General features: G+C 43.0%; 1 protein-coding gene and 1 long non-coding RNA gene across 3 annotated transcripts in view; one reads left to right on the top strand and one right to left on the bottom strand.

Annotated features, from left to right (window-relative positions):
- Positions 1 to 11,951, bottom strand: part of GRTP1 (growth hormone regulated TBC protein 1) — a 37,865-nt gene extending 25,914 nt beyond the window's left edge. Inside the window, exons 1-3 of the mRNA XM_086741130.1 lie at positions 11,814 to 11,951; positions 9,833 to 9,984; positions 3,927 to 4,085 (exon numbers count right to left, since the gene is read on the bottom strand). Of these exons, the coding sequence (XP_086597256.1) occupies positions 3,927 to 4,085; positions 9,833 to 9,984; positions 11,814 to 11,851 (349 nt within the window). The 5' untranslated portion in view covers positions 11,852 to 11,951. The remainder of the gene's footprint in view (positions 1 to 3,926; positions 4,086 to 9,832; positions 9,985 to 11,813) is intronic.
- A 3,548-nt stretch (positions 11,952 to 15,499) lies between these two features.
- LOC147602318 (uncharacterized) lies at positions 15,500 to 25,873 on the top strand. 2 transcript variants are annotated; one of them, XR_015258884.1, is made up of 3 exons: positions 15,500 to 15,612; positions 21,679 to 21,887; positions 25,764 to 25,873. It is a non-coding gene; the product is annotated as an uncharacterized LOC147602318 (long non-coding RNA). The 2 variants fall into 2 exon arrangements; XR_015258883.1 differs by lacking the exon at positions 15,500 to 15,612 and adding an exon at positions 15,997 to 16,084.
- The last annotated feature ends 1,227 nt before the right edge of the window (positions 25,874 to 27,100 follow it).

The following is a 27,100-nucleotide window of genomic DNA, read 5'->3' as shown; positions in this document are numbered from 1 at the left end:
AGAAGAGGACCACGAAAATGATCAGAGGGCTGGAGCACCTCTCCTACGAGGACAGGCTGAGAGAGTTGGGCTTGTTCAGCCTGGAGAAGAGGAGGCTCCAGGGAGACCTACAGTAGCCTTCCAGTACCTAAAGGGGGCTTATAAGAAAGCTGGAGAGGGACTTTTGACAAGGACACATAGTGATAGGGCAAGGGGTACTGGCTTTAAACTGAAAGAGGGTACATTTAGATTAGATATAAAGAAGAAATTATTCACTATGAGAATGGTAAGGTACTGGAACAGGTTGCCTAGATAAGCTGCGGATGGCCCGTCCCTATAAGTGTTCAAGGCCAGGCTGGATGGGGCTAGAGTGACCTGGTCTTGTGGAAGGTGTCCCTGCCCATGGCAGCGAGGTTGGAACTAGGTGATCTTTAAGGTCCCGTCCAACTCAAACCATTCTATGACATGAAAAAGGAGCAACTAGAGGGTTTTTTGTTAATTTTTTCCCCATCCAGTGTTGCTAACTACAAACATGTGGCATATGACTCAAGAACTCCTCAAACCACAGATAACTGGAGATTAGGAAAAACATTTTGAGGAAGTATCACTACACACTTTACTCCTCCAGTTCTTCCTTTAGCTGTTCCTGGTGACAGAAGACCATACAAGGAAGCTGTTTGGATGTGACCTGATATGGCTTCTCTTACAAGAGCCAGAAGAGTCGACACTGCTGTTCTCCTTGCTCTTGCACAGTTAAATGTCCTAAACTCCCATGAAAATTCCCAGCCTTCACTAATAGCTTAACAGAAGCTTATTCACAGAAGCTTATTAGTGCTTTGATAGCAAAATATTCACTGTCTCCAGTGAAATGGCAATGACCGTTGTTCGAAATTACTCTTCTAAACCCATCATAAACCAAACTAAGATCCTACAACTACTATCCAAACCACGCAGCCTGATCCTTACGCCAGCAGTCATGAGGAGCAGAGTAGGCTCAGGGGACTGACTGATAAATATCAGACCCTGGGTTTCACAGCACCTACAATGCCTCTTCATGAAACGCAAAAGTGCAAACGTGGATATTAGCTGCATGTGCACATGAGAGGACTTGCAGACACAGACATACTTACTCCGAAATTCACCGTCCCAGCCTAAGGGGGACTTACTGCAAGGAAGCTACATCAGCTTACACCCGAGCGTTTTTGTAACCAGCACACAGCCTTCGCATTAGGACAGACACCTTTTATCCTGCCAACATAACTTGTCCTACTAAACTTTACTATAATAGGGCATGAACAACAAAGCTCAGCAGGAATGCATGCCCTTCTAAATGTGTACGTAAATGAAACCATTGAAATTTCCATAAAAATTTAGAGACCTGCATTCCTTGAGCTCTTACTTTCACGTTTAAAGTAAGGAGTCTGCTCTCTTTTACTTTTTTTTTTTTTTTTAAAGGGTATGACACAGCAAGTGTCATCTAAAACAAAATCAGCAAGTTAAATGGCAAAAATGGTGAAAGGACAGTTTAGATTTATTTAGCTGAAAGACTTTTATTGCTACTACTAATAAAATTTTTCTTTAAAGATAGACTATTTCTCTACACAGCCTACTTGCACTTTTTAATCTGATTATATCCTGTTAAAGACATTCCTGTATTGAAAATAAGTTACAAACATACATGAAAATCATTTGGAGCTTCTGGGCATGTAAAAGAAACAGGATACATTGGCTCTTAGACATGTTTTAAATTGAATTTTAAATAAAGTCTTTAGTTGGCCTTATCCTACTGTCCCTCCCCCTGAAAAAAAGAAAGTGTGGTTGCTGTTCTCTTTGTTTTTAAACCACAGCATCGTCTTGGGCTATTACTTTACAGCCAGACCGCAGGACTAAATACAGCACAACTGCCTGAAAATTTTGGAAACTGCAGACATGAAAAGTGAACAGCAGCAAGATTCCACATCTTAGTTTACTGTTAAGAACAACTACAGTGATGGGAAAAAACCACAGGCAGAAACAAAGTGAATGTCAGACAATAATTCACACTGAAACAGTCTTCAGCTAAAGCCCACTATAAAATTTGCACAGTCAACAGGAGCACTAAGTTTAGCAAACACAAAGTTTCCACTCACCTTAAATACTTTTCTCCTTCCATCCCTCATATGTTCACACTGTTTCTTCCTTTCTGAAGGGAAATCTATCACTCTGCAGTCTGAGGTCTTCTTTTCATTTTTTTTCCTCCAGCAAAACCCTCCAAGTCATTTTTCTTTACCCCTTCCCTCACTTGCTCCTTGTTAGTTTTCTCTTCTGCAGTTTTCCAACAGATACAGTACCTCTTCCAAAACTTTATTTCCTCCATAATTCACAAGTAGATCTTTATCTTCTTCTATTTCTTTCCTCCCTCACAGAAATATTTTTATTTCATTATATAACCTGGGTGCAAAGCTGCCTACAGCCATGATATGACCCCTTCATGTCACTGTCTAGTACTAGAAAATAAATTGTTTGCAACTCCCTCTCGCAGCAATTGTACCCAGACTGAATACAGTTTGCTCCTTCTCCAGGCCCCTTAGCAAGGCTGGCTTTGGAAAGTCATCTTAGTAGCTCCCTCTGTACTCATAAAGCTGGAGCTCTACTGTTTCTTGTTTTGAGCAGGATATGAGCCCGAAGATTTCTAGCTAGTCTTCGTATTTGTAGGAACATGAAAGTTTATGCTCCAAAATGCCTTACTAAGGCGTGCAGTCCCAAAAGCCCACAGTGCTGCTGCTGTTAGGGGCAGAGGCGGAGGTGGAAACTCAGCATAAACCAAAAAGCATTCAGATACCCAACACGAGTAAAAATCCATAAAGCCCCATACATCCCTAAACTTTAACTATCTGGCTTTTTCCAAGAGGAAGAAGATGACAACTGCACCTGCCATTCTAACAAAACAACCCCAGCATTGTGCTTGTCCAGAGCACAGCCCTACCTCTTGACTCATTAACTGGGTAATTCAGCCAGTATCAGCTTCTCTACAGAAGCTCTGCTGCAGCAGGATGAAGAGTTTCAGGACAAATGGCAGTTACATCGAACTTCTACTTGCTTGTCCTCTCCTACTGCCTCTTTTAAACACACAAGGGGAGAAGCCAAAAGGTGTGGATGCCCTAATACCCTATCGCCAATATTGGCCACTGATCAATATTCACAGACAGCACATATGACACTGGATTAGTAGAGAAGAGGTATTTCTCCTCCTCCGCTTGTCTTCTTTCAGGGACTTATAATTTAATGTTTAGAATTTCATGCATCAGGTGGATTTCCCCACCCCTCAGTTTTGTCAAATTCCTTTTAAAACTTCTGGCCTAAGCAGCACCCTCCAGTCACAAGTGCCACAATTCAGTGATATGCTCTTCTAAACCTGCAGCATGTCAAATTTCATTCAGTGTCCTTGGCTCTTATGTTACAAGAAACAAATAACAATTGCTCCCCATTCACCTCTGTACACCATTTATAATTCACAGAGCTCTATCAGCAGCTTTTTCTCAGCAGTCTTTTTCCTCAAGCTGGAATCCTAGCATACTTCATCTCCCTCACACAGACAGTGTACCGTATCTTCAAGCATCCCTGCTGCTCCTCCAGTGTCCTACTGGGATAGAAGTAAGGAGAAATAGACCCAAAGGAGGTCTCATGGTATGACATTATAACTCTTCAATCTCTTAGGAGACGACGTAGTAATGTTTCCTAGTTTGTTCTCCCCTCCTTCTCAAATAATTTCTAATGTTCCTTAGTGCTTTTGACCATATGATGAACCCGGAAAGATCTATACTGTTAAAGAGCTTATGGTTAATCTAATTTATATGTTAATTCAGCACTTAAACCACCACTACAGAAACATAAGTTTTCCATGACATAACTTGATCTCTAATATGTAAGGACATAGGACTGATAAACAGCGTTATCAAGACAATAACCTGTTTTGATTGCTTCAACCAGCTTGTCATTCTTCTCTCCTTCAAGCAACCTGTGGTAATATCCAGGGTTTTCTTCCATGTTGGCTTGGGCCCCACTCACAATCATCCAGATCAATGCACGATGTTCATTGGGGATGCCTTTCCTGATATATCTCTTCACTGCAAAACAAGAAGTTTGGGGGGTTTAAAATAAATAAATAAATAAATAAATCCAGCTGTATTTTTATTTGGGAAATGGCCAACAGAAAGTTGAGAAGTCATAGGAAAACCCTTGCCTAGAGTATTAGTATGCTTTCCTATACTACCATTTAAGATAAGCATTTCATTTTCAGCTACACAGTATATTTTAGACTCATTCCTAAATTCTTGCTACTCAGACTCCCCACACAGATCTCCACACCCGGGCTTTCTTCCCTCCTCTATTCCCCCATCAGGATTTTGAATCCTTTTCTCTTCTTCCTGCCTTTCTGGAGGCAGATATGAATAGCAAAGTTTCTCCTTGATCTTTGTCCTTTTTCATTCAGACAAGAAGTGACTTTTTCTTTCCCTACATTACTAATGGCCTCCGACGTGACAGCCCTTTGCATGTGCTTGGTTATGCTCTAGCATAAACAGCTATGTTAACATAATCCTAGGATTTCAGCTTAGCACCTAACCACTGCAATCATAGCAGAAATGAAATATGAAATATGTGGCTGCTGTTGAAATAAGCCTCTGGAAGAACTGGAGATGTGAGTGAGCAGCAAATTATTTTTCCTAGAATAACTGGGGAAGTCTTTTCAAATCTAAAGTATCTCTTATCTCCTGGATCATATTCATCATCAGGGTGTGCTCAGGGTTTTTTTTAAGCAGATGACTCAATGTAAATAACTAGGATGCAAGCCTGCAGGAAGAAGCATCAGGCTAATGACAGCCAAAGCAGCTTCCTCCTAGGAATGGTATTAAAAATATTAATAAGGAGCCAATGCAGCTCACTGGTATAGAATCCTAAATCAGCATTACCCCTTCTGACCCAAAAAGACAGCCAAATGTTTGAAGTCCTTTTCTGCTTTTTCCAGGGAGAAGAAACTGAAAAAGGAATCAAACACTTCTTCCCAAATGAATAAGACTGTACCAGTTAGAGCGTCAACTTCTCGTCCTTAGATTCTATGGGACTCAAATGAGCGTGGGGATTTTTATTCTGCCCACATACACACACAGAATATCATTACCTAACCTGATTTTATCCAATCACAAAGATCTGTAACTCAAGATAAATGCTGCCTGAATTAAAAGCCTGAGTGAAACAAGGTTTTACAACTCAGCCAGCCACCTTCTAAATACATTCCACCTAATTGCAGCTGCCTGTCCTTTAGGAGCCAAAGCTGCTTTCCCAGTGTCAACAGAGATCTGTGCATCTCCAACAGGCATTTCACCCACCTAAAGTCTAGTACTTTCTCTGAAAGAAATACCTCTATCCTCGACATTTGCAATAAACACCTGGCCTTCAGGGTGCAGGTTTTGTTTAGCTTTTTGATGAGGATTTATACTATGGGTTACAGTCTCCACTGTTCTAGCTGTAAAGTAACTTGAACTACATCTTCTTTTAGACAGACTGGAAATCATTTACTTGTTTCCATGGTTATTTAATAATGCCCATTTCATTTTTTTTTTTTTTTTTTTTTTTTTTTTTACACGATTTTGAACTCTAGCTCAAGAAATCCTATAGATGGACATAGCAAACACAGGAATGAGTAAGAGGAACCAGTCCCATTTAGGTCAACAAGAAGAGATGTTCGGATGAGCCTCTGAATGTCTCTAGAAGGAAACTTACTAGCTAAACTACTCGATTATCATATTCTAACATATAATTCCAATGGTATTTTTTTCTGGAACAACTGTCAATTCTGAAAGCAGAGCCAACATCCATATCCAAGAATACACATTAAATTCAAGAGAAGCAGGGACAAGCCTTTGACATTGGCACAAGGGGAAAGCAGCCCTGCAGCACAGCATACACTCATTAATCCGCAGTGTCATCGTTCTCATGGTAATAGACAGCCAGAGGCCTGCATAGCCCCAAGTGACCACCTACCCCAGCTCCCCCACTCCCTGAGGAATGGAAAGCCCTTTACATGGTGCTTTTCTTCCTCACACTATTATCATACTTGCCAGGATCTGCAAACTGGCATACAGAAGCAGCACAGCAGTTTTGAAAATAAGGACAGTTGCAATTTAATATGTTTTACATATACATACATTATTTATGTACGCCATATTCTATATAGAAAATTGCTTTCTATAGTCCCTCTTCCACATTATCCTCAAGAACTAAAAAGCCCACAACAGTCCACACCGCTGAATATCCTCCCACTGTAACATTTAAGAAGCTTTCACACATGAAGCTGGATTGTGCACATGTCTCCAATCACACATCCGACTCCAATTGTAAACCAAGGGCTTGATCTCAAAAGTAGCACTGCTGAATACCACCAAGCCCTGAGAATCTGCACACAGAATCACTCCCAGGACAACCACGCTGTACACAACGCAGTCTAAGCTTTAAAACATGGACAACAAATTATCTCGTCTAAAATATTAGAAGAGTGTGATTCTGAGAAGCATCTGCTCTTTTCAGTTATTGTTTCAATTACTAACAATTCCTGTTGAATGCTGAGGAAACTAACTTGGACCCTATCGGAAAAAATTCTACAAAAGAGCTGAAAACAGCACACAACAACTAATTGAAAGTTTTATTTTATTAATACATCACAGACAAAGCACATTTGTGCTGTAAATGTTCAAGTTACAGTCCAACCTGAAAACTGACTTTCCAAGATGCTCCTTCCTTCCTTAAACCCCCAGGAGGAAACAGAAGTGTTCCTGTTACAACCACTGTTTAATACCATTACTTTCACCTTTCACTGTATTTTATCAGTCTCCAAGACTAGAAAGCACCTTCCGCTACTGGTCAGTTTTGACTAATCCACTTACAGCCAAATTCTTTTATGGAGCACGCTTTCGGTCAGAATTAAGCTACTTTGGGTAATTATGTCAGTTTGCTGCTTGCCTGTACACAAGCCAGAGCAGAAAGCTGTCCTTTGGTCCCATAAAGATAGCAGCTGAATAGAGAAAAGCAAAATTTAAGAGGATCTTGGTACTGGCGGAGAGAGAGAGGAGGCAAGTGACTGAACACTGACTGAAAATTCACATGTGCAGATGAGACAGTGAAGATAACAAGGGTACAGAGAGAAACAAAATACTACAAAATCACAAAAAGGAAGAGACTAGAGAACGAGCAAAATGAATTGTCAGCCAAATTCCCATGACCTGCCCTGCCAGAAGGCTGTAATCCAGAACAACAGGATACACTGCTTAATAGCTGTTGTTAAAATGTACTCTAATTACTTTTCTTTACAGTAGAACAGAATTATATACGCACATATCACCCTGGATGTGAGGCAAACACAGTAGCATGTGAACACGCCACATTTCCAAACTGGAAAACTAACACAAGTCATCACTTCTTCCTGTTCACCTGGACAGGAGTTACGAGCTTCTCTATGTGTAAAGACAAATGGGTGTGGAGCAACCGACATATCACATGTACAATGCCTCTCTCACATCTACTCGCAGCAGGATGCATTTTGAAAAGGCCCCGGTAGAACTCAAAATAAGGATATGGGCTCGCAGATATAGCTATTGCGTTCGAAGAGGTTGCGGGGGGGGGGGAATGGCAAATCAGATATTCCTCCCAGTTCTAGCTTATGGCCAACTTGCAGCAGATGGGAAGTTAATTCAGAATGAGCAGCTCCTGAGCAAAGCTTCAGAGCAACGAAGTCAGGTCCTGGAGGAGGGAAATTCAGTGCATCACCAGGCAGACTTTCTGCCCTGACTGCCTGTGAGGAAATCACTGCAGATTCATCTTGCAGGATAAAGCACACATTAAAACAACTGCTTACATAATTCTAGGTGCTTATGCCACAGACTTCAATCTTATAAGAAGTATTTAAAAATCAGTAATTGTACAGGTTAACCTGTTACTCTCCTCTTTGAGGTTATCAGTTGAGGATAATGAGGCAGGCTTATTTTAACAACTTTGAATTTACACTCTGACTACATTTCCTCAACATTATTTATTTCAGTTACTCTACTCAGAATTACATATTATGTATATATATGAGAATGCATTGTCTACAAATCCAAGTATCTTTATCAAAAGTAAGTAACATCAAAGATGATGCACCAGCCCGCAAGGGCTTGCTGCAGTCAAGAGCCTGTGTCCACTCACCGGATTTATGGATTCTCATTTTTCACAAACAGTTAGGGACAATTAAAATCACGTTAATGGTTACTGCCATTACGTGGCTAGTGAGCAGCAAGACCATCAGTACTGAAGCCTGGTGGACAAGTTGAGAGGTTTGGTCAAAGTTTTGGCTCTGAAATAAGACCAAAGGCATTCACACTGTGTGTGTCACAGTAGCATTCTGTGTCTACAATGCTGGAACAGGGAACACAAGGGAAGAGAAACAACAAACTCACAGAAATAGCTAAAAGCTGCCACTGTTACAGTTCACACATTTTAAGAAAAGAAGGAGATGAGTCAAAACCTGAGATTGTTTTTCCACAACAACTAGAAGACTAAGTTCTGCAGAATCTCAAAATCCTCACCAATTCACAACACCACACAGTTATTGCTATATTCAAACTTGACAGCCTAAACAAAAGCTTCCTTACATTTGGAATTAAAAGAAGAGAGTAGAAGTAGCTACTTTCTGGCTAGCAGCATAGGATCTAGCAGCTATAGCTCAAACCTCCATTTTCCGTGATTCCTCAGCCTTAAAACGGACATTTGTACACTAAATACACTGTTATACTTAAAATGTCGCACTGGTTATCATCTCACTCTTGATGCCAAGGAAAAGAAAAAAAAAAAACAAAACAACTACCCCAAAACAACACAACCATCAGAATTAGCAGTCAAAGTCTGCACCTGAAGCATGGCTCTAAATATTCAGCTATGTCACAGTCAGTGCCTGATGAACTTCTGCTTCATTTTACTCATTTTTTTCTTTAATGTACTTATAAAGAAAACTCTAGAGTGCCCAACTCTAAAGGACTCCCAAGAGAAAGCAAGCTGAATAGCATCATTATGAGTAAAGGGAAAATTTAGATGCTTATATAAAAAAATAACCCAGAGAACGAGTGGAAGGAAAAAACCCACCCTTTAGTCTCACAAGATTCCTTGCCACCTTCTGATTCCCTCCATTTATTTCTCACTGTCTCTCTTGCAAGATAAAACATTATGAGAGGTTTTCTTGCTTTTTGAACGGGCCATTAACAGTTCCATCGGCATTTTATCCAAATCTTGCATTAGCTCCTGCATTAATTTTACTTTCTTTGCTTCATAAGGCATTTAGTGTCAGTTCCTGGTACACACCTTTTTAGCTATGAGGCGAATGTCATTTCACAAGAGAAGGAAAAGGAGAGCTAGAAAATCTCAGCAATCTAAAAAACTGTCAGAGAGTCAGCAACTGAGAGCCCTAACATCTTGATCTCTGGGGTTCAAGACAGTGTCTTCTACATAACCTCGTGTCTTTTTAAAGAAAGCACAGAGCAGAGACTGCAGTACAACAGCCATAAAACAGCATTGTGAAGTGCCAGTGGCCATAATCTCTGGGTTACAGATGTAATAAGATTATTATAGCACATGCCAAAGAAGGATTACTCCTTTGTTAGCTTTAACTCAAATCAACGATCCCCCTAACAACAGCATACTTGCTTATGTATTATTACTGTTTATACTACCTTTTTTTCAATTGAAGACAAAAATAGTATTTAACACTCAAAGCCACACATCAATTCAATACAATTTATATTGGTTCCAACATAATGCACTTTTACCTATAAATAGATACACAGCTCACCTTTTAAACTCTTCTGTATACTGTTATTCCCCTTTAGGAGCTTGGACCATTTTATTGCTCTTCTAGTGAGTACCACTAGGTATCTGGAAAAGAACGCTTCATAGGACGCGTAATCAAAGTCATCTGGCCTTTCAAACCCATATGGATCAACCCTACAAAATAAAAAAGAATGATTACACAAGTGTTTCTACATACCTACAGATGAAAAAATGCAAGTATGCTTTAAATCACTTCCAGTTGCTATTTCTAAAAGCAGCTAAAGATCCCTCCTCCCAACAAAAACCTACTTTACAGAACTGTTACACTCCATTTAGCATATCAAAGCTGTTTAAGTAAGTAAACGAATTTAAACATGCACAGTTCAGACAATTTTACAGATTTCACTACTTTTAGAAGTGAGAAGTTTGCAGAGTGTGCAAAACTGACCCAGATTAGGACCACACAGAAGTCTGTCAGGTATGCTTCTCCAGAATACAGACAAACAGTTGAAAAGGTATATATGAAGGTATAGTGCAACAGCGCAAATATGGCCTGAACTCACTTTCCACGCAGTTCTGCACAGAAAACTGACCACAAAAAGTACAAATGTAACAACTTACAAAGATTGTTTTTAGAAGGAGTATTTTCTGAAATTATCTTCACGAAAGTATACGGCTTGGAAAAAAACAACCAATCCTTGTGTCAATCTACCTTCTTCATAGGCAGTATCAAGGATGCTCATTTTATCATCTTTAACAATTTTTCAGTGTTACATCACACTATCTCGGGCAGCACGGCCCTGGAGGAGTTTCAGAACTGCAAGTATGATTCTGTTTTAGCTTGATATACAAAGTCACCTTGCCAAACTAGATTTATGGCAACCTCCCAGGACGCTTTATACCTGCTGATTATCACCTGAGTATGGAACGCTCACAGGCTTCATAGAAGTTAAGCAGGCAGAGGGGTCTGCCCATGCAGAAAAGTTTGCAAGACAGAAGACATCGAGGCTTAACTTCCGAAAACACTGCCTGTTTCATTCATGGAGAAGGAGTTTGCCCATGGAGCAGCACTGGCACAGCCTTGGGTAAACTGGCTCACGGGATGGTCACGGGTAGTAAAGCATGAATCAGACGAGGAACGTTTTAACATTCAGACCTCAAACTGATCGGCAGTCAGGAGAGTCACCTTTGTATTCATGCACCCCTCAAACTTGACACAAAAAAAACCCACAAGCATAAAAAAAACACAGAAACCCCCCGACATAGGTTTGTCTGAAGACACAGAATGTGAGAACTTTCAAAAAAAAAAAAAAAAAATCCTAACACCTCCATCATCACACATCTCATATTTATGACAGCGACTGTCCAGGCAGCAAGTACAGATTAATGTCACGCTTCACTCCACTCCTGAGGTAGAAAGGGAAAATAATCAGTCGGGAAGCTGGGTTTTAAGGAAGATACCATCCCTTACCTGCCCCCAGGTCATCGCTCCTGGGTGCCCTCACGGCTTCCCGGTCTGGGCCCGGGCCCTCTCCCCCCGGGAGGAGGCCTCACCCCCACCCCTCTCCCCCGCATTTCCCACCGCCCCCTCACAGCCCCAAGCGCTCTGGGAGGAACACTTGGCTCTCCCGGGATTGACCGGCTCCAAATTCACCCTCCGCGTTTCTCGGCAAGATACCAGCAAAGAAAAAAAAAAAAAAAAAAAACCTGTTTTAAGGGATCACCAAAAAAACCCACCCCAAACTCCCTGCAAGCCGCTGCGAGTCACCGCTGTTGCTCCCGGCTCGCTCCCCCCCCACCCCTCAGTCAGAGCGCAGCAGATTCACAGAAAAGTTGTAAAAGCGGTATTTTTAAAGGTGACCTCCCGCCCCGGCTGGCAGCGGGCAGGCGGCCGCCGTCGGTCCCGGCAGGGGGGCGGGCACGCTGAACCCCCCCCACCCCCGACTCAGAACCGGCCCGGCACCGGCGAAGGGAAGCACCGGCACCGGCACCGGCAGCCCTACCTGTACGCCCAGTCCCGCCCGTCCTCTCGCCTCTCCATCGGCCGTTTCCCCGCTCGGCCTTCCCCCGCTCCTCTCCGGCGGGCGGGCTCTCCCTCAGGCCGAGCAGCGCGGCGGCCCCATACGGAGCGGACTCCCCGCTTCAACTATCCTGCCGCCCTCCGAGGGGCGGGGGCGGCCGCCGCCGGGTCCCGCCTCCCATGCCAGGGGCCGGGCGCCGGGCAGGGCAGCGAGGCGGCCGTGGGGCCGGGGGGCGGCGGCGAGGCGGGCTCACTGGGCCGCGGCTGCGCCTGACCCGCCCGGGCCCCGCGTTACCGGGCCAGGGGCCTCGGGGTGTGGGGCCTGGGCATCTCGGCAGCAAACGGGTGTTAATCAGTGCAGATACCGCTTTAGATTTGTGTATTTATTTCATGTTTCTGTCACATCTTGGAGAAAAATTCAAGTATTTTAGTGCGAGGGAGATGTCTCGGTGAAGTAGGGTGAGAGTCGCTTCAGGTGTGGCCCTTCAAACCAAAGGAATTTCCCCATAACCAGCGAGAAGAGGTGCTTGTATAACCTAGCCAAGTTCCATTGGTTGGCTTGGGCTTTTTTTTTTCTCCCAAATTCTTACATGCTTCCATTTCATACCCCAAAATAATCCATTAAAGTCAATGCTTTGTTACATTGAAATATTACCAACTTTAGCTTCTGCTGACTTAGTTTCCACCATAAACTGTTAGTAATTTAAATAATAAATGGCAGGTTGTCAAAAACATGGAGTAATAATACCCAAAATAACACCTAAAAAGGCTTCCCCATTTCCAGAATCCCCCTCTAACATTAGCACACGGCTCTTTGGAGGTGTCGAACAAACCCCGAAACCCACGCGGGCTCGGCCCTTCCTGACTGACAGCGGCCTAATTCGTAACACGTCGCCTAACAAAAGGGAGAAAGCAAAATGATATCCCTGCTTGGTCTTTTTCAATCAGGTTCTGACTTTGCACCCCGCAAAGTGCTTGGAAAATTACAGCTACTGATGGAGAAACAGTATCTCGTTCAGCCAGCGAGTAAGAGTTGCTGAAGACAACAGATGGGATTTCACAAGGGAGATCAACAGTTGTTCCCTCCCAGCACACTGCTCGAGAAAGCTACCTCCTCTCTGCGGGATCAAAGGCAATCACCCACACGGAAATGTGGAACTAGTTCAGCTGCAACAGCAGGGAAAAAATACAGAGATTTGTACTTGGTTTAACAGCCGTCACAGGGTTGTAAAAGTTCGTGATTGTTCAGTAAAACATTTTTTTTTTTTTTTTTGGTGGGCGAATTCTGTGCTTCAGCAAGAGTAGGGCTTCTCTTGCAGGAGGGTGGTCCCGCTCAAATTACTGTGCGGCGTCACGAGCACACTCGGGTACTGGCAGGACTGGAACCTGATTACAAACCAGCTCTGGGAGAGCCGGCTGGTGCCTGTGCCAAGCCTGTGCTTTGACATCCTGCCAGCGTTGCCTTGGCAGAGCGTAGGCAGAGGCGTGCTCTGCAAGCAGCTCTGCCCCAGTCGCTTGGTCAAAGTCGCATAGAAAATCCTTGGCAGAGCTGTGAATAGAAAGAGGCTATGCTATCCCACGGAAGAGAAGAGGAAGCCTTCCATTAGGCAGAATATCCCCTTCTCCCCAAAATCCAGAAGCCGCAGGCTCATTTGGTAGCAGCGTTATACCTCACCTGACAAGGTCAGGCTCTTTGGTGCATGTTTCTTTTAAAATGGATCCGTCAAATGTTCCCTTGAAACAGTGGATTATTTCTGCGACTAATTAAGAGTACATCTGCAGTGCATCAAAAGTGGCCTTGTGTCTACCACAGTGCATTTTTACTGTCAGCAAGCCTCAAATGTAATGTACAGTTTCTGCTGCTCTCATACAAGCGTAATGACTTTGTGGTTCACTCCCATTTATGCCTGTTTCACACAAAGGCTCCTGTTAAGAACCTTTACATAACTCCTGTTAAGGATGCTACTTAGCATGTTAATTGATTAATAGAAATAATTCCTAAATTTCAGTGCAATAATTGGATCCCCATATTGTGGCTGATAACAGGAACCGGTCTGCTGTCCAGCAACAGATAATACCTTGGTTGTCCCTCACAGGGTAGCAATGCTGCTCTCTTCTGGGCAGATTCTATCATGCTGCTCTGAAAGGCATTCAAAGAAACTAATGCATAAACCCTCAAATGTGAAAACGACATGCGCTTGGTGTTGTGATCAGCAGAAAAGGATATTTTTTACTTCTGATCCTGTACTTCTGAAGGAGTTGGTGGCAGTGGCAGAGTGCGGGAGGGCAGGCTTAGGTGACATTCAGGCCGGTGAAGCTCACAGCCTTCCTGCCCACCGCCTGGCACAAAGGAGAAGTGCCTTATGTAACTTTTGTTTTTCCCCTTTTGCGTTTGAACCTTATCCCTGAAGTTTGTACATTATGGTGAACATGTTTGGTAGAAATTCCCATCCCACTGCTGCCAGAGTAAGTCCTTAAAATAGTGACTTCCCTTTAAGGGTAGGTATTTAGATACTGTTCCCTGCAAAGGCAGATGAAGACAGCAGACAAGTGTTTCACAGGCTGAGGCATTCAAAGCTTCGCTGGTCTCTGTGTTTCAGTGAGGAAGGCTTCCCTACTTGTGTTTGCAGAGCAGTTGTTAAATAACAATACCAGCGAAATATTCAACCTTATCAGGAATTAGTCTAGGGTGGCTTTACGCTTCCCAGAGCTGTGAAATATGTGCTTGGCGTGTCGGCAGTGCTGAAATGCGGTCCAGCTCCTCACACACCACTCCAATCCCGTTCTTACTTTTAGGCCAGAACTGGGGAAGGAGCATCAGGAGGAAGCCTTTCATAATGTTTCGGCTGGAAGTATTTCTTCAAGTGCCTGTAGGGCCCATAAGGATTCTTTATCTGTCCAAGAATGGAAAAAATATTTTTACTATTTTGTGTATCATGAATGTGTCGGTTTTCTTGCCCGAGGTTCTTTCCGCTAGCTGCAGGAAGGTCAAAGAAAATAAATTGTTAGAGGGAAGCAAAGTGCAGTAGAACCAAGAGAGGGATAAGGTGTGTGTTTGTACAGGTGTGTGTGGACACATTGTGTCTACTATTTTTAAGACAGCATGAGTAAGTTTGTTCATTGAGAAATACCAGTGAGAAACACCATTCCCAGTAAAGTTAGCAGCTCTGCTTTTCCAGATCCAAACAGTAAGCTTTAAAACACTCCTAACTGCTCACGAAACTTTTAATAACCCCTCTTTAGAAAATGTATGTGCAGCAACATTGGAGAAGAGATAAAAAGATAACTCTTGCTAGTGACTGCATGTTGTAGTATCTCAAGTAAGTGATGAAATTCCCACAGCACATGTGGCTTCCCTAGCTTTTGTGGTCTGTCGTACAGCCACTCATCTTTGTGTCTGTATTTACTAAACCGCGCCACACAAGTGTACTCTGCTTTGCTGGAGCTCTGCATCCGTTTGGCTGGAGATACTTTCCCATGACCTGAAAAAAACAAATCTGTTACTCCATACTTCGGGAAAAGAGTTTATATTAAGCAGATTTGGCAGGATAGAAATATCCAGTAAAAAGTAAAAATATGTGTGTATATATAGAGATGTATTTTAATTGCTGCCAGTCTATATTCTTATCTAGACACAATGTGCTCCAGGACTAGACAACTCATCCAGCTAACGAGGTTAAGGAATGCCACCTGCACATCCAGACGCCTTTGGCTCTGTTACAAGCAGCTACCTGCCAAGTTTTGTCAGCCTTCACCTATGTATGGATTGAGGCTCTGGACAGGTAATGAAATGCTGAACTTGCTCCATGTTTTTGTCCCAGAAAATTGCGTCATGCTTACATAATTGTAGTCTGCAGGCCTGATTAAACCTGTTCACGTGAATGATTCCAACAGCAGTCACTGAACTTTGGAACTGAGTGCATAGCAAGGACAGAAACATATTTTTAAAAATTAATTTCTTCTTTTCCCTGAAGGCTTCACAGCTTTACGTCTATGAAGGTTACTAGCTGATAGGACAAGTTACAAACCCACGTGTGGTCTGGGAAGTGCCAGTATTTTGATTACTCTCAGTATGACTGTGGCCCCAGGAGTCAAAGCACACTGATATGAGCAACTATAAAAAGGAGCTCTAAAGCTTGCTGCGTACCATTGCAGCCGCCTGGAGAATCAACATTACCCATGGAAACCTCTGCAGAAAGGTTTTTGCACTCAGCTGCCATCCTCCAGCTGCGTCAGAAAAGAATGCTCAAGGCTGTAAGTGACAATGCTGGAAACAGCAGGGAAAGAGAAATTATATGGTTGTACCCTCTGTGTGAAAACACAGCAAAATTATATGTCAAAAGTGATATGGAAAAAAATACTCAAATATTATTAGCAGGAAGGGTTCCTAAGACAGGGACAAGGATGTCCTTAGAAAAAGGTCAGTAACCGTCACAGACCAGTAACCCAATGGTGTGGAACTTTTTGTTCATAGTTCATAGTGGCTAATTCATTGACGAATCTAGCTTAGGTCAGGCTGCAACTCTGTAAAATGTGTTTGTTATTTCAACTGACAATATGAAGTATTTTCTAGATGGCTTTGTTTTGTTTGTTTTGTTTTTCTTTATCTACTTGAATGATCATGAGTGGTATGCTGAAAGCACTTTAAATTCGTGCTGATGATGTTTACTTTCCCGGCTGTATACGTTCAAGGCTTATAACTGAACTTTGAAACTTTGCAGGGAGAGATGACAGACAAGATCAGAGAATATTAACTCCTTCTTACTTCTCCCATCCGCTTTTGCTTGTTCCTATTTGTGAAGGCATCATGCCTAGCAACTCCAGCAACTCCAAGATCTACTGATTAGGGACAGGGTTTAACCTGGATGTTCTCTGGCTGACTGCTGTGATTTTACTTTGGTCCTAGTTGGGAAAAGTGAAGGCAAACCTTCTCCTGGCCTCCAATATCCTCTATGTTAGGACTCCTGCAAGGACTCCCGGTTCAATCGTCTCAAGCCGTATCCTAGTCCATAAGGAGCAGGCAGAGTTATCATTACAGGTATTTAAATACAATCATTGCATGTAAATGCAGAGTGTTAGCTGTGAATAACATTATCTATTTCACTCAATTGTCTCTCTGCAGTCAAGGGTTCTCTAAAAATCACACATTAAGGAAAAAAATCCTTAAAGTAATTATACAGTTTGGTGTAAAAAGAAGAAAGTATAGCTACCCATTCAGGAAGAGATAGCCATTCCTCGTGTGGAATAAGGAGTTTTCCAGGAGCACAGATAATGTTACGTTTCTGTGATTAAATACTATTTCATAATGTACAGGTACAAGGGCACTGAGTTAAGGTTAGATCAGCAAATTCCCTTTCTGTAAGTTCCTAGCTTTGGAGTGCTGAATTCCACGAAGTTAATGTGCTCCCAAGGAGGTTGTTCTTCACTGTAGCATTCTACGGGTTTATTCCCTACACAATTTTCAAACTCATAGGCTGAAAGAAAAATAATAAGTTTTGTGAAAACCCAAACTTGGATTTGATAGCCCAGGTGGCTGAAGCTTCTTTCAACGGCAGGGTTACAGCAACAACCACCTGAGCAGATATGCCTCAGTATTTGCATGTAATCAAGGCATCTGCTGAAGTATCGTGTTATTTTTAAATTCCTTTGAGCAAGAAACTTTGATTGCAACATCTAGGATCAAATTATGACTTCTTTCTGGGTTACTTTGTCAGGTTACAGATTATATCACATGACTAATACTGGAGGAAAAATTCAGTTTTCATTTTGTGTTAATTTGCAGATAAATGTCTCCCAAACACTAGTGTTATCACTAGCTGATACATTGTCAGGATTGAAATTATTTAATTTAAATTTTCCTTTTATATTTCAGGTATTTCTGATGCTGCTCTTTCCTATCTTAAAATGATCAAATTGAGGAGGGATGTGTAGCACTGAAAACTATCAGGAGCATTTTGGTATTTCCATGGTTTACTGTGTAAAATGGTTACAAAAATAATGTGTTCTCAGCCAGATATTTGATTCTTTTTTACATTGAAAGTGTAGCTCATGTGTCAACAATACACCTGATTTTTTTTTTACTGAGAAATTTTGCTTTATCTATGTCTGAACTTACACAAATTGTGCAACTTAATTTGCAATTATTATCATCCAGTGAGCCATAGCAATCATTGTGTATGACAGTGCTGCACATTTGTGTTGCTTCTGCAACAAGTACCTTCTATTTCTGTATTTTCATACTTCTCAACAACATATTTTTCAAGAATTTTCTTCTCAAAAACTCCGATAGTATTATTTTTATAATATTTTCCTTTTACACTACATCTAATCACCACCAGCCCTCCATGAGTAACTGATAAACTTCTGAACACCATCAAGTAAGCTTTGTAATAATTACTATCTTTCCTGATCTATGCAATATCTTTTTTTTTTCACGTTTGCAAAAGTGCAAGCATCTTCTTATTAAATGTTGATGGAAAATTGACCATAGTCATAGTGCATATGTAGATGCAAATCAACCCACCGAAATAAGTAAGTAATCCTTAGAATCAGTGTTAGACCATTACAGTTTTGCCTGCTGTGGACATGCCTTTTAGGGGCCCTGATGCTGTGCCCCACTCAGTTGTAATTTAGCTTCTGATAATCTACATGTGATTAAATCATTTTGATTCCAAACAACAAGTCTGTAAGTAATTCCAGCTACAATTCTCTTAATTATGCTGTTCTGGAAATATCTCTCAGATACAGCTTTTTTGCATTTTTTGATGGCAGCATAAAATATAAAATTTGCTGAGAATTACAGACTTTGAGTATTTAATAGTTCTTTATATGTGTGCAACAGATTAGTTTGCGTAAATGAAACAACTTTCAGCAAAGGAAGCTCAGATTCAATCCCCAGAAGTCACCGGGGTAGGAGGGAAGGGGCTGAGTGTTCATCATACCTCTCTTAACCATTTTCGGTTCTTTGTTTCAGCCTGTCCCAGTCCTCGGGCTTCAAAGAGTCATGGCAGTGCAGAACCAGAGAGCGTGTGAATCACTCAAAGAGAGGAGATGATTTTCCTGCAATGTGAAAAACTCTCGCTCAGGCCTTCACCTAAGCGAAAAAAAATGTGATTTCTCTCTCCAGTTCCAGTCCCAGCTCTGAAGCCCACCCAAGGCTTGGAGCCCACCAAGGCTCAATGCGGGGTTGCTGAGCTGGGAAGAATGCCAATGGGAAGCTCAGCATTCCTAGACAGAAATGTCCAGTCCCTGGCTGAAGGAACCAGCTGGCTATCACAAAATATATTACACGTGTATGTCCTTTCTCTCACATGGCAGATCTTTTGATTGTGTCACCAAAAAATACAGGCTGCGGGCTATATGTTAAAGCAGGATAGGTTCTTAAATGTGAAGGTACAGATGCAATTTTGCTTCACATTTGAGTAGCCAGGGAAAACAAACATGAAGGAGCTGCAAGTAGGGAGAAAACAAGTTCAGCCTTCCATCCAGTAGACAAAATGCTGCTGCATTGGATATTGCACAGAACACCACAGAGTATTTCCCCTGTGCATCACAGGATTAAATATATCTCACAGCAAAGTTGCAAGGCTAGCACCTACATGCAAGCTGAGAATTGAACAGTTAGATGCCAGGAAGATGGACAAATGTCTGAGAACTTCCTCAGACCCACCTCATGCTTCAGAAAAGAAAAAAAAAAAGGCGTTTCCACAAAGAGGACTCTGGGAAGTCTGCTTCTAGGGAGGACTCAGCCTTTCAAAGTGCACCATCTGTATTTGACAGCGTGACTGAGGAGCGGCTGAGGGAACTGGGGTTGTTTAGTCTGGAGAAAAGGAGGCTCAGGAGGCTCTCTACAAGTACCTGAAAGGAGGCTGTAGCAGGCACCAGGGGAGATTTATACTGGATGTTAGGAAACATCTATTCACTGAAAAAATTGTCAAGCATTGGAACGGGCTGCCCAGGGAAGTGGTTGAATCACCATCCCTGAAGGTGTTTTAAAAGATACGTGGACGTGGCGCTTAGGGACATGAAATGGTTTAGTAGTGAACTTGGTAGTGTTAGGTTTACAGTTGGACTCAGTGATCTTCAGGGTCTTTTCCAACCTAAATTATTCTATGATTCTATGACTCTATTCTACTCTGTGTGGAAAAACACAGAGTACTGATGTCTGGTTACTACAAGGGGTGGTTAGTGTTTGTGGTGTAGTGTCTAGTATGAAACAAATGCCAGATTAGCAAGGTGTTGTATTTCCCACAGCAGTGATAGTTTGTCCCTGGCAATACCATTCATACTCCCAGGGGAGAAAACTAACACTGATCCTTACAGTCAAGCTTATGTGGTGATAATAAACAGTACTTAAAAACCTCACAGTTGCAGTCAAGGGTCCTCACAAAGGGGACACTTGTAATGAAACAAGAGATAGCTCTGATGGACTGTTTTCTGGGAAGAAAAAACATGATTAGGTAACACATAAGAATCAATGCCTGGTTTTAGCTTTTCAATAGGCCTTTTCAATGGTCTATTTTTCCACTTGAGCACCTATCCTGGTTTTGGCAGGGATGAAGTTAATTTTCCTCTCAGTTAGTCGGTGTGTTTTGGATTTCATGTGTGAAGAATGTTGATAAACACTCTGATGATACCAATTGTTGCTAATGAGACCAAGGACACTGTCCTACTTTCCAAGTCTCGCTAACGTGCAGATGCAGGAAGCTGGGCGAAGGACAGTCAGAATAATTGACCCAAACTGGCCAAAGAGAGTATTCCATGCCATAAACGTCATGCTCACTATATAAGTGGGGGTTGCCCATGGTGGGAGCATCCATCCACTTCCATCTCTCATCTCTCTTTTACTTGCTGACATCATTCCTCTCTACCTTGCTGGCTCACTTTTGCTTGCTGATGGTTTCATTTTTGTGATCACTGCTCGGGACGGGTTGTATTGGTCATTGGGATATCAGGTGGTGAGAAATCATACATTGTTCATTTGTATATTTTAATAATTTTGTTATTATTGTAGTTTTCCTTTCCTGTTCTAGTAAACTCTCTTCATCTCAACCCACAAGTTTTTCTTTCTTCCCATTTCTCTCTTCCATCCTGCTGGGGAGGGAGAGGGTGAGCGAAACTGTGTGGTGACTCGGGCTAAAGCACCACAGCACCCTTCAGTGTCTTTTGTAAATACATCCTCCTGTGCGTAACTGGTTTTTGCAGCTTGCACTTCCCTGACCCACAGAGCTATTTTCAGATGTTTGGATCCAGACTGCATTTAATGTTTCTCACTAAATGCTTTTGAAAACTGGTGGAATAACATCAAATAATATTTGAGAAATTTGCAGCAGAGGATTGCAAAGAGCAAAGCTGCGAATGCTGAATTGTTGGTAATAAGGACATGCGAGATGTGTATCTTGCCACTTCTGTTTTAGCACTTGCCTTAATTAAACTAAAACCTATGTTGATCAAAGGCATCTGGGACCTCCTCTCTGAATCTACATTCTTCAACACAGTAATTGAGTTAATGGTCTGTACTGTTAAGGACAGGAAAAAATAGTTTAGAAGAAGTGTAGCAAAATTCCTCTTTGATGAGTGCGAGAAGAGATGAGGCAGGACACTGCAGAGAATCACTGCAGCAGGGTTTTTGCAACTCTGAGTTGAACATGCCTATTTTTAGAGGACCTGTTGTACATATCAACACTAATGAATGCCAGCAGACAAACACGTTCCTCAAGACAGAGACATCGTGTGCAGCTCTCAGGATTTAACTAAAGTATGTTTTTGCCTAGTATGTGTTAAGCAATTCATTCTTTTTGTTTCCTTAAATTGAATTATGCTTCTCTTTTACCTGTCTTTCCCTTTAGGCTGCCATTTTTAAAAATAAAACTGTGTGGAACAAAGGCCTTACAAAGTAGAGCCTGAGAGATTTCCACAGGCAGAATGAGCCTGAGACAGATGAGTGATGTGGACCCAACCCAAGAGCAAGCGTGTGTGGAGTACAAGGCAACGGTGGCTCAGCAGGCATTATGATGGGCCAGTTCAACTGAGTATGAGATCTGACTGCCCAGAATGGGTGAGAAATTACAACTATTAACATTTAAATCTGATAGAGGAAGGTAAGAAGGTATATTACAAAGATACCAGTCAGACCACTGCTTCTGGTGCCTGTTCTCTACTGCGATATTCAAAGGCAGTCCTGGGAGGTCACTTTGTGCTTTAAAGTGTGGAATGAAAGCAGTTTAATTACCCAAATTCTGATAAGTTACCTTTTACCTACAGAGAGTAATCTTACAGCCTTTACTTCTCACTATTTAATAGAGTGAATGGCTTTTATTTTCTTTTGTGTTATGGATGGTAACCATTTCCCATTGCCTTCTTTTTATTGCTATTCTGTGGTGCTTCTAATATTTTGGGAAGCAAGGCAATCCCAAACCAAGAAAGTTGTCACCCTCATTACTTAATCCTGAGAACAGCAAGGAAGCAAGACTCCTGCAATACCTAGCAGGGGACACACAAACATGTTTGCCATATAAACCCACATTTGAGCTGGCCCGGAATAAGGGAGCTGTTGCAGGGCAATATTCCGTCTGCCGTTGCCAAGGGCAGATTTCTTATCGACATTTACTATTAGCAAGCCGTTTGCTCACAGATCTACCCACAGTGCCGAATGATGATATTCATAAGTGATAAAGCAGGCTTGTTAAAAAAGCTTCTGACTGACTAGCTGTGGTGGCTGGGGAATGCAAGTTGAATGGCAAGCAGTGGGGGGGCAGAGAGAGCACTTTGCTCTACGCCTGCAGTAGAAAAACAGTTGAAGAAATCACTGTGCAAATGCTATCAGGGAATGTCAAAAGAGCCTTGAAGCAAATTGTGGAGGATCTGATTGTAGATCTCAGCAAAACACCTTCTAGACCTTTTCAAGTCTGGAAAATGGAAAGAAAGAGCTAGATCCTACCAAATTCAGGGGCTCCAGCTAGGCAGAGCCGCTTCTCTGTTGGTTTGTGCTCAGTATGGCTACTGAGCCCACTGCAGACACATCAAATCCCTTTGCCCTGAAGTGACAGGACTTTGCAGAGATCTGGGTGGAGGCCCTCCAAAATGACTTGTGTGGGATGGAGAGAGCTGATGCTCTCCCTGGAGAGGGTTTGCCAGGGGTGCAGTCATCCTCTGAGGTCTGCACCATCACGTCATCCAAGTGACAGCAAACCCTGGGATTATTTTTGTCAGCAGTAATCTGAGGCAGCAGTCGAATGATTTCCATCCTGTAAAATAAAAAAAAAACCATGCTCTGTGCCAAGTGGTAATGAGGCATTAAGACCCCAGTGCTCTGGTACTCAGCTGTAGCAACTTCATTCTCAGCTGAGCCTGGAAGCTCTGTGTGCGTTAGGAAAGGCAGAGGTAACGGCATAAACAGTCCTGCAGGAAGGCAAGGAGGTTTAGTCAGCCAAAAATGCTGTGCATGCAAAGGGAATGCCCTCAGGCTAGTGAAATATGCTAGTGAGGTATTGCCTCTGCTCCCCTTAGCTGTGCCCACATGGCTCGCAAACTGTTCTGGGGTTAAAGACAAACTATTCAGACCTAGAAATGAAGTGGAGTCTCTGGGTTGCTGGAGGGATGAGGTACTAAGTGCTCCTCTTTGCCAGCAACATGGTCTCATTGAGCATAGATCAGAAAGATTTCCTCTTTATTACCACTTGGCCTTTGCTGTGCATTTCTCCTTTCATGGTACTGTAGGAAACCTCCAGGTTGTTCTGCACTTCACAGCCACTTGCCAGCTCAGAGAGCATCCCTGCAGCAGCACCGAAGCAGTTCCAGCAGCTCCAGTCACAGCAGCAGCCCTGCAGTGCTGTGTTGTGTGTGCGGAGAAAAAGTCACGGGCAAATACACTCATGAATGTGTCCAGGCTCTTGCCAAACCCACTCATTCCCCGTGGGTGAGTGGGGAACAGTGGTGACGGTGGCAGAGACAGGGGAGGATGATGTTTACATGAGGTCTCTAATCAGTGCTATGTTACAGCACGCAACTCATCTGGTCTTGCGGCTTGTAGGGACCAGCATGATGGCAGACCTCAGCCCTGGTGCAAGTATAACAGGCCTGGCTTGTTTGCAGTGCATTTATGATTTGATAGCTGAGATAGCATCTTCCTGCAATGCTGGAACTGGCAGAGGGAATGCTGCTACCTACTTTTTAGCAATACTGACAACAGCAGCAGCTACCCATCCCTTGTGCTACCCAGGGCTCCAAGATGCAGAGGACCCTGCCTTCCTGGAACAGATCCTCCTTCCTGGAACAGATCCTCCTAGAAGCTATGCTGAGGCACATGGAGAACAGGGAGGTGGTTCAAGACAGCCAGCATGGCTTCACCAAGGGGAAGTCCTGCCTGACCAACCTCATAGTGGCCTTCTGTGAAGGAGTGACTGCATTAGTGGACAAGGGAAGAGCTACAGATGTTGCCTACCTGGACTTCTGTAAGGCTTTGACACAATCTCCCACAACATCCTTGTCTCTAAATTGAAGAGATATGGATTTGATGGGTGGACTGTTCAGTGGATGAGGAATTGGTCTTATGGTTGCATCCAGAAGGTAGTGGTCAATGGCTCGATGTCCAGATGTAGATCAGTGACAAGTGATGTCCCTCAAGGGTCTGTACTGGGACCAGTACTGTTTAACATCATCAATCACATAGACAATGGGATCGAGTGCACCCTCAGTAAGTTTGCAGATGACACCAAGCTGAGTGGTGCAGTCGATATGCCTGAGGGACGGGATGCCATCTAGAAGGACCTGGACAAGCTCGAGAAGTGGGCCCATGCAAACCTCATGAGGTTCAATAAGACCAAGTGTGAGGTCCTACATCTGGGTCGGGGCAACCTCCAGTATCAGTACAGGCTAGGGGATGAAGGGATTGAGAACAGCCCTGTCAAGAAAGACTTGGGGGTACTGGTGGATGAAAAGCTGGACATGAGCCGGCAATGTGCACTCGTAGCCCAGAATACCAATTGTATCCTGGGCTGCATCAAAAGAAGTGTTGCCAGCAGGTCAAGGGAGGTGATTCTGCCCCTCTACTCTTCTCTGGTGAGACCCCACCTGGAGTACTGTGTCCAGTTCCAGAGCTACAAACATAAGAAGAACATGGACCAGTTGGAGCAGGTCCAGAGAAGGGCCATGAAGATGATTGGAGGGCTGGAGCACCTCTCCTACGGGCACAGGCTGAGAGAGTTGGGGCTGTTCAACCTGGAGAAGAAGAGGCTCCAGGAAGACCTTATAGCAGCCTTCCGATACATAAAGGGGGCTTATAAGAAAGATGGGCAGAAACTTTTTAGCAGGGTCTGTAGCGATAGGACAAGGGGTAATGGTTTTCAACTAAAAGAGGGTAGGTTTACACTAGATATAAGGAATAAATCTTTTTATGATGAGAGTGGTAGAACACTGGGACAGGTTGCCCAGAGAGGTAGTAGATGCCCCATCCCTGGAAACATCCAAGGTCAGGTTTGACTGGGCTCTGAGCAACCTCATCTAGTTGAAGATGTCCCTGCAGTGCGGTGGGTTGGACTGGATGACCTTTAAAGGTCCCTTCCAACCCAAACCATTCTACAATTCTGATTCCTCCCTTTCAGGGCTCCTCCTGCACCTGGAGTGGTGGCAGAGGGAAAGTGTTGGGCTATCCAGGGAGGAGCAGGTACTGAACTGGAGAATAGGAGGGGTGGAAAAATCCCCTCTCCTCAATGTTTTAGTTATTTGGGCACCAATTTGTCACCAAATTTGAGATTTGCAGCCAGAATGCAGGATGTGTGTGCATTTGTGTAGCTGATCAAAATAGTGCATTGAAAATGTTTTGTTTTGGTTTTTTTTTTTTTCCAAATGGCTGTGAGTGCTTTCTTTAACAAAATAACTGTGAAGCTTCAGAATGGAAAGATTACTGTGTTACTGAAAACTCTGTTTGTTTTAGGGGTTTTCCCAGGAATTAAGGAGCAGCTGCATGTTGGAAAGACATTTCTACTCATGTGGCTCTTGGGAGGGCTCAGAAACCTTTATTGAAAAATAAATGGAAAATTTGACCCATAGAGCAAGTTCTCTGTGTTTCTTGGAAATACGTGATTCACATTCCAACTTCATTTTGTAGCCCTTGGACAGGACAGAAATGTAAGGGGAAAGGTAGGAAAGTGGAAAGGAAGCAAGGGAAGCCAGCAATAGGAAATGTGTCTGTCACAGGATGAGCTTAGTGGATTTTCCATGTGGGCAGTCATAGAAAAACATGTATTCTTGTGTCTATTAGAAGTACTTTGTTCTACTTCATAGTTTTACTTTTGTGAATTGATGAAGGAGGCCAGATGAGTTTAAAACACAGATATGAATTTTGATTTCCATGGATATGGAAAACATTTTCCTAAAAGTATACAATGCTTCAGTGGGGGCCAGAATAAAAATTTTTTTTACCTCCTGGGGGAATTTGCCTCACGGTGGTACAGAGATCAGTAACACTGCAAGTCTTTGCTTGAGTCTTAGCCTTGGACCTTGCTGTGGGACCTTTGGAGTCAATCGGTCAATACGGGTATCTCTTAATTAACATCCACGTATTACTAAAGACCATAGGGGAGGTGAGAAAGCGATAACACGATTGTCGCTTTCCTCCTGGAAGAGCAATCTTAATTTTGTAATGTGGCTGCCGCTCAAGTGGGTGGTGAAGTTCCCTATTTCCATTGCAAATAACAATGTTTCATGTTCAGCCAAAGTCCCGATATTACCATCTTCAAGGCAATATCCTCATGCCTAGTAAAAGCTGGTCATGCACACAAAATTAAGTATTATGGGAGAGGCGTTATGAAGGGTGAAGGGTTAACCCTCAGCTGTCTTCACACCGCATTTGTTTTTCAGATTCCCGTAAGGATGCAGGGCTTTTCCCCATCTCCAAATGGCAAACTCGCCATCTGCAGGCCAGCGAGACCACTCGCAAGGACCGGTGAACAAAACAGCCCCTCAAGCTCCCTTGCCGATGATGGTCTCAGGATTCCCTCTACTTTTATGCAACAGTTAGCAAAAGGCAATGGCCCTTTGGGTGTTATCCCAAAGAAATTTAGAGTACCTGTCTCTGGAGCTTAATCCTAATCCAGTAAATTGTTTAAAAAAATGTAAAAAAACCACCTTGATATTCTTCTGCAGCAGGCAGCTTCTACCCTTGCTAGCGGTCTCCTCATGCCCGGTCTCAGCTGCAAAAAAAGAGCACCCTGCAGAACTCCTGCCCCCTCCAGCTTCTCAGCCCAGGCCTTAACACCCCACTACTGGTTT

Source organism: Chlamydotis macqueenii, chromosome 1 (assembly GCF_036417535.1).
Source record: "Chlamydotis macqueenii isolate bChlMac1 chromosome 1, bChlMac1.mat, whole genome shotgun sequence".
Lineage (NCBI taxonomy): Eukaryota > Metazoa > Chordata > Aves > Otidiformes > Otididae > Chlamydotis > Chlamydotis macqueenii.
Note: the sequence above shows the minus strand (reverse complement) of the source record. Positions and strands in the feature narration are given on the sequence as shown.